The sequence below is a fragment of the Misgurnus anguillicaudatus genome, chromosome 7, assembly GCF_027580225.2.
Source record: "Misgurnus anguillicaudatus chromosome 7, ASM2758022v2, whole genome shotgun sequence".
NCBI classification, from domain to species: Eukaryota; Metazoa; Chordata; class Actinopteri; order Cypriniformes; family Cobitidae; genus Misgurnus; species Misgurnus anguillicaudatus.
Window position 1 is genome coordinate 25,019,642 of NC_073343.2, and position 12,973 is coordinate 25,032,614.

General features: G+C 37.1%; 2 protein-coding genes across 3 annotated transcripts in view; both read right to left on the minus strand.

The window, feature by feature from the left end:
• Window positions 1-1,858: 1,858 nt before the first annotated feature.
• On the minus strand, window positions 1,859-8,168 carry eif2s1a (eukaryotic translation initiation factor 2, subunit 1 alpha a). 2 transcript variants are annotated; one of them, XM_055172918.2, is made up of 8 exons: window positions 7,986-8,168; window positions 7,404-7,651; window positions 7,148-7,227; window positions 6,896-7,047; window positions 6,706-6,812; window positions 6,182-6,279; window positions 2,545-2,688; window positions 1,859-2,429 (listed from the first exon to the last, which is right to left on the minus strand). In XM_055172918.2, exons 2-8 carry the CDS (start codon window positions 7,642-7,644, stop codon window positions 2,304-2,306), a joined length of 948 nt encoding a protein of 315 aa, XP_055028893.1. In that variant the 5' UTR covers window positions 7,645-7,651; window positions 7,986-8,168; the 3' UTR covers window positions 1,859-2,303. The 2 variants fall into 2 exon arrangements, with proteins under 2 accessions (XP_055028893.1, XP_055028892.1); XM_055172917.2 differs by having other exon boundaries at window positions 7,404-7,654; window positions 7,986-8,167.
• A 1,282-nt stretch (window positions 8,169-9,450) lies between these two features.
• The window catches only part of pals1a (protein associated with LIN7 1, MAGUK p55 family member a), a 35,964-nt gene continuing 32,441 nt past the window's right edge, over window positions 9,451-12,973 (minus strand). The window contains exon 15 of the mRNA XM_055172215.2: window positions 9,451-12,718. Within this exon, the coding sequence (XP_055028190.2) occupies window positions 12,542-12,718 (177 nt within the window). The 3' untranslated portion in view covers window positions 9,451-12,541. The remainder of the gene's footprint in view (window positions 12,719-12,973) is intronic.

The following is a 12,973-nucleotide window of genomic DNA, read 5'->3' on the forward strand; positions in this document are numbered from 1 at the left end:
TTGTTTTCAGTAGAAATATCTAAAAACTCTTAAATTAAGATGCTTTTTTGATGAGCGAAATGACCTAAGAAAAAATGTCTAGTTTTGTAGAAAAAGTAGGAAAAAAATATTTTAGAAGTATTGTAATAAATGATGAAAAATATATTTTGATAAATGATGGTACTAAACACACAGTTGACAGTACCCCCCGGTACTCATATCGCAAAGCTTCTGTAGTCCCGATATTGCCTACAGTATAGGTGTATGGTTGTAGTTACCTGCATGACATGGTTAACCTGACTAAACATGGCCTTATAATCCACTGGTGTACACAGGGGTTATTGATGGTCACGAGGGTCCTATGGCATCAGGATGGCAAAGTGCACAGTGAATGTAAAACTGAAGGTGCAGAATAAAGAAACCATCACTCTGGTCGTACTCTGCATGCAAACGAAAGTAATGACGTCATCTTCTCTACATACTGAGTTGTTATATTATGTTTGCAGCCTTTCTAATGAATGATGTGTGGCCTTTTTTGTACACAAAAGCAACAATATGGGTTGGTTGGTTGGTTGACTGGTCAATCATAACAGCTAATAAATAGGTACACCGTCAGAAATACAGCCTAACTGTTACCTAAAGATAAAACATATGCCCCCAAATTAAGTTACTGTAGTACCAATAAACATGAAAACGCAGCCACTAAATGTTACAAAATAAGATACCAATCTGGACACAGAGGCACTGCGAACCAAGAAAAGCCACTAGATTTAAATTTTGGCACATTTCAGTAGTATTGAATGAAATGTGTTTTGGTCAACAATTCTAGAATGTTTAACGTTACCTTTTTATTGACGTTTTACCCCTGAAACTATAGGACGTTCACACTACGAAACTTTTCATTTTTCTTTTTCGTAATTTTTCAGGTTTGCAGCTGACATACTTAATATAACATAAGAATTAATTGATTTTACCTTTTGTAACCGGAATAAAAAGGCCTACCTGTGACGCGAGGAGGATGAGCAGGATTGCGGTCTCATGCTTAAAGTCAATTCGTGCGCGTGACCAATCACTGATACAACAGCGCCATCTTTCCGTGACGGATTGATTTACAACTAAATCTACTGTGAATGATGATATATATACTGTGTTCAGATAGGACATCATTTCATTTTGAGGTATTCAAAGTATGCATATTTTGTTTCGGTTGAGTTTAGATTGAAATTGACTTCGGTTGTCTGCAATAATACGTCACCTACTTAAATAAACAATATGAGGGAACATCATGATGGACACAAAGATTTTTTTAGATTTTTTCCATTATACTGTAAGGGTTGGTCTAATTATTTGTGACACTGTCTGTGAAATCCAGGCTAAAATGTCAATTTTTAGGTCAAAACATCAAAGATTGATTTCACTTTAATCTCAATATTTAACATTGCCTTATTTAATATTAAATATATTCTTTTTTCACTTAGTTATTCTTGAATATATAAGGTTATATATTTACAGACTGTTCTTTACCTTATATCAGATGATTTTACATAGAAAACAAATCTCAAAGAAAATACTTTATCTGAGTTTTACATTCTTTTCTTTACTGTATTTATTCTGCAATGTAAGGCATTTTTCCAGTACTATGTATATAGTGATTTTTGGTTGTTTGTTTCCATATGCTACATACATTGTTTTCCACCATTTTATGCTTGACTGGAATGCATTTATCATGTTAATAAAGCAGAAATTAAAAACCTTGTCTATAATTGAAGCATCAGATTCCTATAGCTACACACTACAATTGTCCCTATACATTTAAATGCTTTTCCTATATTTGTTGATGACTTCACAAAAAACACATAAGAAATGTTTGACAAAAAAATTTGAAAAGACTGCTTATTTTATTTATTCTGCATCCACACCATACAGCTCCAAATAAAGAGAAGTGAACTGGTTAATTGTTCTGATGTATTTTAAATGTTTGAGGGTGCCGACCATAAACTGAATATCTATTCTGAATGAGGCTGGATGACAGAAAGGTCACTTAACCATAATTGTGAAATAGTAATTGCATTATTAATAAATTCAAAACTCTACTTCCTATGAAAAAAAATGTCCTTCCAAAACCTAAGCAAACGTTCGTGAATGTAATTCTTCTCCACTGTCAGCGACAGCAGAACATAAATGTTCTCATTTTCGGCCCACCTTCATGGGTCTCAAAGAAGCGGTGCTGTTCAACTATGCTTTTTCAGTCTTTGCAGTATGATAAACAATATAATGCAAGTCCCTTGAATGATTATGGCAATACTGGTTTATTCTTTCTTCGGTTAGTCATCAGCCTTGGCCTCCATCTCTTCTGCATCATCATCTCCATCAACCTCTGCATTCTCCCTCTCCAAACGCTCCAGCTGCCGAGCCAGTTCTGTCTCATCCGTGTCCGTTACGACTTTAGCCTGCAGGGATAAGAATAAAAATACAAGGCAATAAGCTCTATACAACATACAAGTAAAAACGATTCGAAACACCCGAATATATCAGGCAGACACTTAACAAGTTAATATTTCTCACCTCCATTTGAATGTTGAAGACACCTCTTTTCTCCTCAATCCTTTCTTTAATAGCAGCCATGGCCTGATTGAGAATAGAGAGACCCTCTGTGCGCTCTAGTGTGGTTGTGGTCATAACATAGCGAGGAGGGGCAATCAAGTTGATCTGGAACAAAAACAATGTGATAATGAACAAGTCTGGATCACAAAAATGTGTGTTACATGCATAGGTGTACATACAGTGACAAGAAAAAGTATGTGAACCTTTCGGAATTTCAGGGTTTTCTGAACAAATGTGTCACAAATGTGATCTGATCTTTATCTAAGTCAAGGGTATTGACAAACATAATGTGTCTATAAATAATTACACAAAAAATTATTCCATGTCTTTATTGAACACACTCATTGAACATTAAAAATGGCAGTGGTAAAGTAAGTACAACATTCAAATGAATAACTGGTTGACCCTTGGCAGCGACAATCTCAACCGGGCACTTCCTGTAGCTGTGGATCAGATCTGCACATCGTTGGAGGAGGAATTTTAGCCTATTCTTCCTGACAGAACTGTCAAATTATTTAGATGTCTCATGTGTATGGCCCTCTTCAAGTCAATCCATAGCATCTCTGTTGGGTTGATGTCTGGGCCACTCCAAAAGGTGGATTTTGTTTTTCTAAAAGCCATTCTGTTGTGGACTTGCTCCTGTGTTTTGAGTCATTGTCCTGTTGGATCACCCACCCACCTTCTACACAGTTTCAGTTGATGTACAGACATTCTCACATTATCCCGGAGAATTTGGGAATTCACCTTCCCCTTATTAATTGCAAGCTGGCCAGGCCCTGATGCGGCAAAGCAGGCCCAAATCATGATGTTTCATCCACCATACTCTACAATTGGGATGATGTTTTTATGATGATATGCCGTGCCCTTTCTATACCAGATGTAGCGCTGTGTGTTTTTCCAAATAGTTCATCATCTTAGTTCATCATCCGTGGAGTGTCAATGTGCTCTTTTGCAAACTTCAGGCGTGCAGCAATGTTCTTTTTAGTAAGCAGTGGCTTCTTGTGTGGAGTCCTGCCGTGGATACCCTGCTTGTTCAGGGTTTTACATATTGTAGACTCATGAACAGAGATGTCAGCAAGATCAAATGATGCCTTTAAATCTTTGGCTGTATTCCGGGTTGTTTTGGCGAGGCATGGCTTACATAAGCGTGTGCTTCTTGTGCAGAGCAAATTCCAAAAGTTTAAGGGGGTTTTATCAGTCAAAGTAGCTGTAGTCCACACCTCCAAACATATTAGGTGTGTTCGACATCGGCTGTGGCTGGATGTAACCGATCGGCGAGATTAGCCGCGTGCAGGCAGGGAGGAGCTGAAAACCGAGACGTGAAGTCGGACGCGCTGTGGTTCCCGTAGCTTGCTGCATTTACGCCAGGCATGGCTGATCACGTGCCGTTTGCTTGCTTAATCGCATTAAACATGATTTGTAAGATGTAAACTACATAAAAAGTGAATTATACTGTTTTGAATGTCCGTGCATGAGCATGAGTGGAACTGAAGAGGCTTACAGCATTTGTTTTTACAAGAATAAAGTTTAACATAAGCATATATTATTTAAATATCAATGGGGTCTACGTTTTTTATACATTTTATTTAGATGAAGATGACACAATATAACATCGCGACTACATGAAAATAGCTTTAACTGTTATAAAAATACAGTTTTGTGAGCATTTGTGGAACTGAGGGCGTGAAAATAAACACGAAATACACGTGATTGTTGTCATATGGTGAATCCGACCAATCGTGAAACAGCTGTGTCGTCATTACAGCCCGTGCAGCTCCTCTTCGGGAACTGCGCTGGCTAACTCTCGCGGTACTTAAAAGCCATATGACACAATCACGTGCCTGCAGCGCCAGCTGAAGTCGGACAAAAATACTAACCGGAATGCACTGCTTCAAGTCAGCCGCCGATCGGTCTGCGCAGCGCCGCATGAAGTCAAACACACCTATTATCTTAACCAGACTCCAGGTGTGCAAAAACTTGACTTCAATTACCTTTTTCGAGGTCATTAACTCAAGGGTTCACACACTTTTCCACAAGCACTATGAGATTTTTTGGTTGTTCTCAATAAAGACATGAAGGATCAAAAATCGTAGTGTTATTATTTTTATACGCATTAGGTTTGTCAATACCCTTGACTTAGAAGATCATCACATTGTATGAGAAATTTATTCAGAAAACTATGAAATTCCAAAAGGTTCACATACTTCTTCTTGCCACTGCATATGGCATGTAAAGTCACAAAAAGAAAATAGTGTTATGTGATCTTGTCTGTAAAATCCAGACTAAAGTCTCAATCTAATTATGAGATTAGAAGCATTAAAGGAATAGTCTACTCATTTTCAATATTAAAATATGTTATTACCTTAACTAAGAATTGTTGATACATCCCTCTATCATCTGTGTGCGTGCACGTAAGCGCTGGAGCGTGCTGCGACGCTTCAATAGCATTTAGCTTAGCCCCATTCATTCAATGGTACCATTTAGAGATAAAGTTAGAAGTGACCAAACACATCAACGTTTTTCCTATTTAAGACGAGTAGTTATACGAGCAAGTTTGGTGGTACAAAATAAAACGTAGCGCTTTTCTAAGCGGATTTAAAAGAGGAACTATATTTTATGGCGTAATAGCACTTTTGGGAGTACTTCGACTCGCCTGAAAAGTCCGCTCCCCTTCTCACTCTCATAATGGGAGAGGGAGGGTGTTACTGCGCCGAGTCGAAGTACTCCCAAAAGTGCTATTACGCCATAAAATATAGTTCCTCTTTTAAATCCGCTTAGAAAAGCGCTACGTTTTATTTTGTACCACCAAACTTGCTCGTATAACTACTCGTCTTAAATAGGAAAAACGTTGATGTGTTTGGTCACTTCTAACTTTATCTCTAAATGGTACCATTGAATGAATGGGGCTAAGCTAAATGCTATCGAAGCGTCGCAGCGCGCTCCAGCGCTTACGTGCACGCACACAGATGATAGAGGGATGTATCAACAATTCTTAGTTAAGGTAATAACATATTTTAATATTGAAAATGAGTAGACTATTCCTTCAAGGTTTGATTTAAATCACTGATTTCAATTTAATTTCAATATTAATAGATAAGCACCAATATATTGGTCAATAATCGGTATCGGTCCATAGAAGCACTTTTGGCCAAAGATTAAAACAGTCAAAAGTCATGGCCGATATATCCTGTCAATCAAAAGAGGACAGAAACATGCAATGAATTTGAGCTCTGTGGATAGAAAATGTAAAGAAACATTACTAGCTTAATGTTCAACATTAAATGGTCATCATATGAATAAATAACATTCATTTAATCTTCAGAATTTAGTTAATATTGCCACCAAACTAGCGGCAGATATCAGTCTGAATACTTGGCTATCAGTGGAAATATTGTATATCGGTGCATCTTTAAATATTAAAGATATCAAGTTTATATTTTCACAAAATGTTCTTTACATTAAGTAGGATGATTTATGTAGAAAAAAAGTAAATCACAAAAATTGACATTAACTAGGTTTTTCCAGGAAGGATCGCATATTATTACAAATTCAAAGTAGTCAATCTGGGCACTAAGTGCTAATTGAGAAAAACTCGTACCTTGATTGGCATGGCCTCTGTTGAACATGCCAGTCCAGCCCGCAAAGCCTCTTTGACTGCATCAATGCCTTCATAGCCATAGCAAGCCACCTCAATGTCTGTTTGTGAACATTAAAAAACAATTTAATTACTTAAGTTTCATTTAGTTTTTTTTATGTAAATGTTTTGTATTTATAGTTTATATATATTTCCAGTTTATGGCTATCTTAGGGTGACAATACGTGCCATTCTTCCCGGACGCGTCCTGGCTAAAATTTCGGGTGCGTCTTCCCAAAGCACACATCATCTAGGTTCTCACATTTCAGTTAAAAACATAAGACATACAATCATAGTTTCATTCTTACCTTAAAATGTAACGGGTGCTTTTCTGAAATAAAACCTAAAATAATAATAAACCTCAATGACGTATGTGGTCAACAAAATATGACTTCCAGAAGATGCACCCGAAATCCTGGCCAGGATGCGTACGGGAAGAATGGCACGTATGGTCACCCTAGGCTATCTATTGAATAAAAGTCTGACACCTGCTCTTATTTTGACAGCTTGGGGAGTGAGGCGTCTGTTGATGTTATCAATCAAAACGGCCCTTTCCTCTTCTGTCAAATCTAGGTCATCTAAAATGGATGTGTCTCTACAAAAGAGAAAACAAATCACTTTTAAAACAGTTTACACTGAAAACAAGTTCATATATAAATTCAGACGATTCATACTTACGACACAGCCTGCTTGAAGATATCGTACGCTCCGTATCCAGGTCGCTTGTATTTTTCGTCGAACACCCACGCCGCACGCTGGTACAGACTCTCCAGCTGTTCATCTTTAGTGTACTCCAAAACTTCAGCTACATGCCTCAAAATGCTGTAAACCTAAAACAACACATTTGTTGATAATTTAACCATTGTGAACCAGGTGGTCAAAGGATATTTACCAGTAAATAGACAAAATTGATAGATCAGGAATACTCACGGTTTTGGATTTCGTGAACTTGTCTTCGCATTTAATGGCCTCTTCGGGTGACACTCTTCGTTTGGATAAATCAATGTAACCTGGAGAAAAAATATATATATTATATTTTAGATTATAATAATAGTTTCACATAATTATGTAGGATGACATATTTTAGGTAGACAACAGTAAATTACAAAAAAAGACTTTTAACAGCTAGGTTTTAACAGGCAGGGTCACAGAACAAGCAACATAAATTGAATGCAATGATCCACACCTTTCTCTTTATCCACACGAATGACCACCACACATTCATTGCGTCCGATACGGATGAGTTTGTTGATGGATCGGATACGTCGTCTGGAGAGCTCGCTGAGCAGGATCATACCCTCGATGTTGTTGTACTCTAATAGACTCACATATGCGCCCATCTCTGCGATCGACCTTACATTAACCATAACTACATCTTCCACCTCCGGAAACCGGTGCTGGTAAAATCTACAACTGAGCCCGGGCATCTTGAACCTGCTAAAAACAAACACACAGTCACATCGGTTTTTTTTAAGCAGAAAGAGCTGTCACCTCGTGCTGTCTATGTAGGGAGCGTACTTGGTTTTGAGATACAGCCGATGAATTACTAGACAACGTTTAACGTTACTGTTAATTACATTAACAATTAGTGGAGATAAATTCCCAGGTAAAAGAATATTCAGATACAAAACACTTAAACAAAGTATCTTGTAAGAATAAAAACTACCTATAATAATTTGTAAATAGCGAACTAACAGTAACTGGTAGGAGAGTCATTCAACACAACCCAGTACTTTCTCGGAAATCAGTCACGATCTCTTTTACTTACCAATGTGCTGTAAATGGGTAAATTGAAGTTACTTGTAATCCTCTACTTGCTGACGCAAATCCAAGTGCGTATATCAAAAAATAAGATAAAATCGATGGACTAAATATCCGAAGCTTAGTAATCTATTTCATCAGCATGTTAGCATACAGCCGGAAAAGGAAGTGCTTCATTACTTTCTCGTCTATCTGCGTGTTGAGCGGCTCAATAGCGCCATCTAGCGTTTCGGAGCTATACGGTTTAATTCTCAGGATTTGTTCATGACCAAAAGATTAAAACGCATTATAACATATTTTATTATGCTCTTAATTATTTTATTACTCTAATTTTGTTACAAACCTGTATACATTTACTTGTTCTGATAAACACAAAGCAAGATATTTTGAGAAAATGTTTGTAACCAAACCGTTCGTGGACCCTATTCACAACCATAGTAGGAAAAAAGAATACTATGGAAGTAAATGGGGTCCACAAACTGTTTGGTTACAAACATTTCTCAAAATATCTTCATTTGTATTCATCAGAACAACAAAATGTATAGGTTTGTAACAACATGAGAGCGAGTAAATGATGACAGAATTGTCATTTTTGGGCGAACTATCCCTTTAAAGGGGCAGTTTCCTGGACAGGTATAAGATTAATTCCGGACTATTTTTACAAACATACCTTCACAAAAACAATACTGGTGTGCATGTTAAGACACACCAATGACACTGATATATGTTAAGATGTGTCAGTGCAAGATGTTTTTTTTAAATTAAGACAGCACAAATGGGCAATTTAATCTGGGACTAGGATAAACCCTGTCCAAGAAGGCGCCCCAAAGTGTATTATAGCCATATATATTTAATTGGCATATATTTCCTGGGATTCGAACCTATGCTAATTGAATGCTCCACCAATTTAGCAACAGGAACAGACAAAAAGCTACATAGTTTATCCACTACTACATGGTTTTAAAGTAAATGCTGCCAGACTGTGTAGTGACCTTTGAGCAATATTTTATGATCTAATGCCAACTGACTGAATACAAGACATTTGGTTTAGACAACCATGTTTCATGTTCCCAAAAATTAAAATTTGCCCATATTTTACTCACCCTCGCCATCCTAGGTGTACATTAGGCCAAACACAGTTGGAGTTGCATTAAATAACACCCTGGCTCTTTTCAGCTTTATAATGGTAGTGGATAGTGCCCCATTATTAAAGCTTCAAAAGGCATATTTATCAATCAAAAAATACTCCATAAAGTTATTAAATATGTCTTCTCAAGTGAAGCAAAGTAGAAGAAAGTTGAGGGTGATAAAAATTTGGGTTAATTTTAATTCAGGGGTGAACAATTCCTGTAAGATTTTCTGATAGAAAGCCCGACTAAGTTTTTGTAAACCAAACAGCTTATTTTTCAGAATTTGGATAACATGGCAGATTTTTATCCATCAAATCCACAAAGAGGACAAAACAACACGCATTCTAATAATCTGTGCTTTAATTCACTGGTATAATTAATACAAAAACAGCTGAGAAGGAAAAGGTGATTCATCTTTTACATTCATTAACTCTACTTCCAGTTCACTGGCTTGTAACTAGATCACATGAGACTGAGGTGTTGCACAGCAGGTTACCGCTCTGTCCATCATCATACATGAATACAGAAACCAGACTGTAGTGCACAATAGTAAAAAGCTTAAGGGTGTTGTCAGACTGATCTATTACATTTAAAAAAAAATGGAGACTTCTAAACACACATTGAAGAAATCAAAACGGTAAAAACTGTTTTGCAGAACAAATCTTACTAAAGCTGTTTTCAGGGTGTGCTTGAATCAACTACAGAGATAATACTTGCCAGCAATAACTGACACACAGTCCTTCATTTTAAGAGGGATGTTTTAGGTGATGTACTGTACATATACTTTCTGTTGATCATGATCAAGTGTTCCCTACTTCCAGCATTTGCTCTCATGGGCCAAATATACACACACAAGAGAAAATCCACACATTCACAAGCATATGCACAAGCACACACGACATGGATCTGACGTTTCATATTAAAAAAATTGGAAAAATAAATTTTGCATAAGAAAAATGTTACGTTTTCATATCAATCAAGCAGATCCTCTTAAATGCTCAATACTGTAATGCATTTATAATTTAATAATGTAATTCTACCAAAATGGTGATTTTTATAACTGTACCAGTAATTTTTACAGTATTACAATAAAAATTACTAAAAATGCAATTATTTAAGTCATCACAAATTACAGGCGGTACAACAAGTACTTCCTGATTATTTTCATATAAAACAGTAAGAGATTTTTAAATATTGAGTATTTCAGAGAACAAACCTAATTGACTTTTTCATAATGCAAAAAAATCATTCATGAGGATTCTTGAGATTGACCTTATTGTAGGGTATTAACCATTTATATTAAAAGCATAATACACAAGCTCCGTGTCAGTATTGAGAGCCCATAAAACGCACAAAATCTTCAAATGCAATCAATCAAGGGAAAATGACTTGATCCAAGAAAACATAAACAACTTGAAGACGTGCAGAAACGTAGACTTCGGCTTTGTTGACGCTCAGATTGTGAACCTGACTGTATTGCTGTCAAACACTGTTTACAATACTGGTTACACTTCTGAGTGTTGGAAGTGCGTGTGAATACTGAGATGGACAGCAAAGACCTTACAGACTTTCCACAAACATTTAACCTGAAGTTTACTACCAAACTCCGTCAGTGCTCATTGCCACTCTCAGGCAGCGCCACAAGGGTAGAGAAGGAAGAGGCATACGTAGTCACTTAAACATTCATCCAGTTTAGTGTCTTGGAAGCTTGGAAGAGTCGTGCTTGATGAGAACATCTGATATATCCGCATAACTTTGTACATCAGAAATTAAAGGCAATTAAAGGATTAGTCAATTTTTGTATAAAAAAAATCCAGAAAATTTACTCACCACCATGTCATCCAAAATGCCGAGGTCCTCCCCTGATCAGTCGAGAAGAAACCATGTTCCCCGAAGAAAACATTCAAGAATTCTTCTCATTTTAATGGACTTTAATGGACCCCAACACCCAACAGCTCCAATGCAGTTCAAAATTGCAGCTTCAAAGGACTCTAAACGATCCCAAACGGGGCATAAGGGTCTTATCTAGCGAAACGACTGTAATTTTTGGCAAGAAAAATAATCTAATAATCAACTTCTCGTCTTCCTCTGGTCCTGTGACACGCAACCTCACGTAATACGTCATCACGTCAAGAGGTCATGGATGACATATCGAAACTATGCCCAAGTGTTTACAAGTGTGGAGAAAGAGGACCGTTCCAACGTTGTTATAGTCGAATGATACTAATTAATGTATTTGTGTCAGTTTATTGTTTAAAATGGTCCGCAAATGTGCGTTTCATATGTAACACGTGACCTTTCTACGGCACAATTTCTACGCAATTACGTGAGGTCGCGGTTTAAAAGTGCATATTTTTTATTTTTCTAGTCAAAAATGACAATTGTTTTGCTAGATAAGACCCTTTTCTTGTTTGGGATCGTTTATAGTCCTTTAAAGCTCAGTTGAAACTGCAATTTTAAACTGCATCAAAACTGTTAAGTGTTGGGGTCCATTAAAATGAGAAAAATCCTGGAATGCCCTCCCCAAAAAACATAATTTCCTCTCGACTGAACAAACAAAGACATCAACATTCTGGATGACATGGTGGTGAGTAAATTTTTTTAAGAAAATTGACTAATCCTTTAAGCAGAGAACAATAGTGTTTCTCCTATTTAAAGGGTTACTTCACCCAAAAATGACAACTCACCCTCATGTTGTTACAAACCGATATATATGTATTTTTTTATCTGATGAACACCATTCATGAGCCCCATTCACTTCCATAGTATTTTTTCCTACTATGGAAGTGAATGGTGCTTCTGATGGGTTTGATTACAAACATTCCTCAAAATATCTTCCTTTGAGTTTATCAAAACAAAGATATTTACACAGAGACATAAGAGTGAGAAAATTTTGACAGAATTTTCATTCTTGGGTGAACCATCCCTTTAAATGTCTGACAATAAGTGATATGTTTGGATTTTGGTGGAGGGCTCATGACGTTCACTTGTCCACACATATCCCTCAGCTGGATTTTTATAACAGTGGCCCCTTTATCGATCACAATTCAAACCCATCTCCACATGTCCATGAGTGTTTTAAAAAATACATACAGAATATATTTACAATCATAAATAGTTATCAAAAGCAGTACAGAAGCCCTAATTCTACTGCTGCACCAAGTGCTGCTAACTCTCTCACAGGTCTCTGGAATGTGGGTGAGTGGAATCAATAACACACCATGATCAAACGAATTATGACGTAAAAACTATCATTGCCCCAGCCTGGTGACAGCATAGTGCAGACAGACACTTCTGTCAGGGTCTGAGGTGGCGTAGTGTCCTTATCTAGTGGAATTTTGTAGTGTAAATACATGAAGTCAATGACTGGATGAAAGATTTCTTCATTTACACCCGTCTGTAGATGCGTCACACTGTCTGGGTGGGATTTATTTCAACGCAGCCAGGTTGAGGGGACCCACTGAGGTTCAGTGTCCAGTTTATCGATGAGGCGAATCAGCTCCTGATACGACTTTTCCAGGTCGGTGTTCACGATGGCGGCGTCAAACAGGTGTCCGTAGTTCTGCTCCATCTCGCGAGCCTTTTCGATGATGTCTCTCAGCTCCTCGGGCTGACACAAGAGAGAAGAACATGGGTGTAAGTCTTTCTTGCCTTTAAGTTCTCTTTATTTAAATTTTTGTTAATAAATGATTTGAAATGTATAATGTTTTTCCAGAGAGTTATTCTAAGTTGGGTGTGTAAGATACCAAAACCAATGTTATGTCATATTAATCAGTGTCTTGTTGACTAAAACATGGCATCGCTTTGAAATATGCCTGCAGCTCTTAGCAACTGTTTTGGTGGGCTAAAATATTTTGACCCAGCG

Coding starts and splice junctions, on each gene's coding strand:
- eif2s1a (XM_055172918.2), bottom strand. CDS start 7,644: ATGCCCGGGCTCAGTTGTAGATTTTACCAGCACCGGTTTCCGGAGGTG. Junction 7,228..7,403: donor TCGTGTGGATAAAGAGAAAG/GTGTGGATCATT, acceptor TTTTTTCTCCAG/GTTACATTGATTTATCCAAA. Junction 6,813..6,895: donor ATCTTCAAGCAGGCTGTGTC/GTAAGTATGAAT, acceptor TCTCTTTTGTAG/AGACACATCCATTTTAGATG.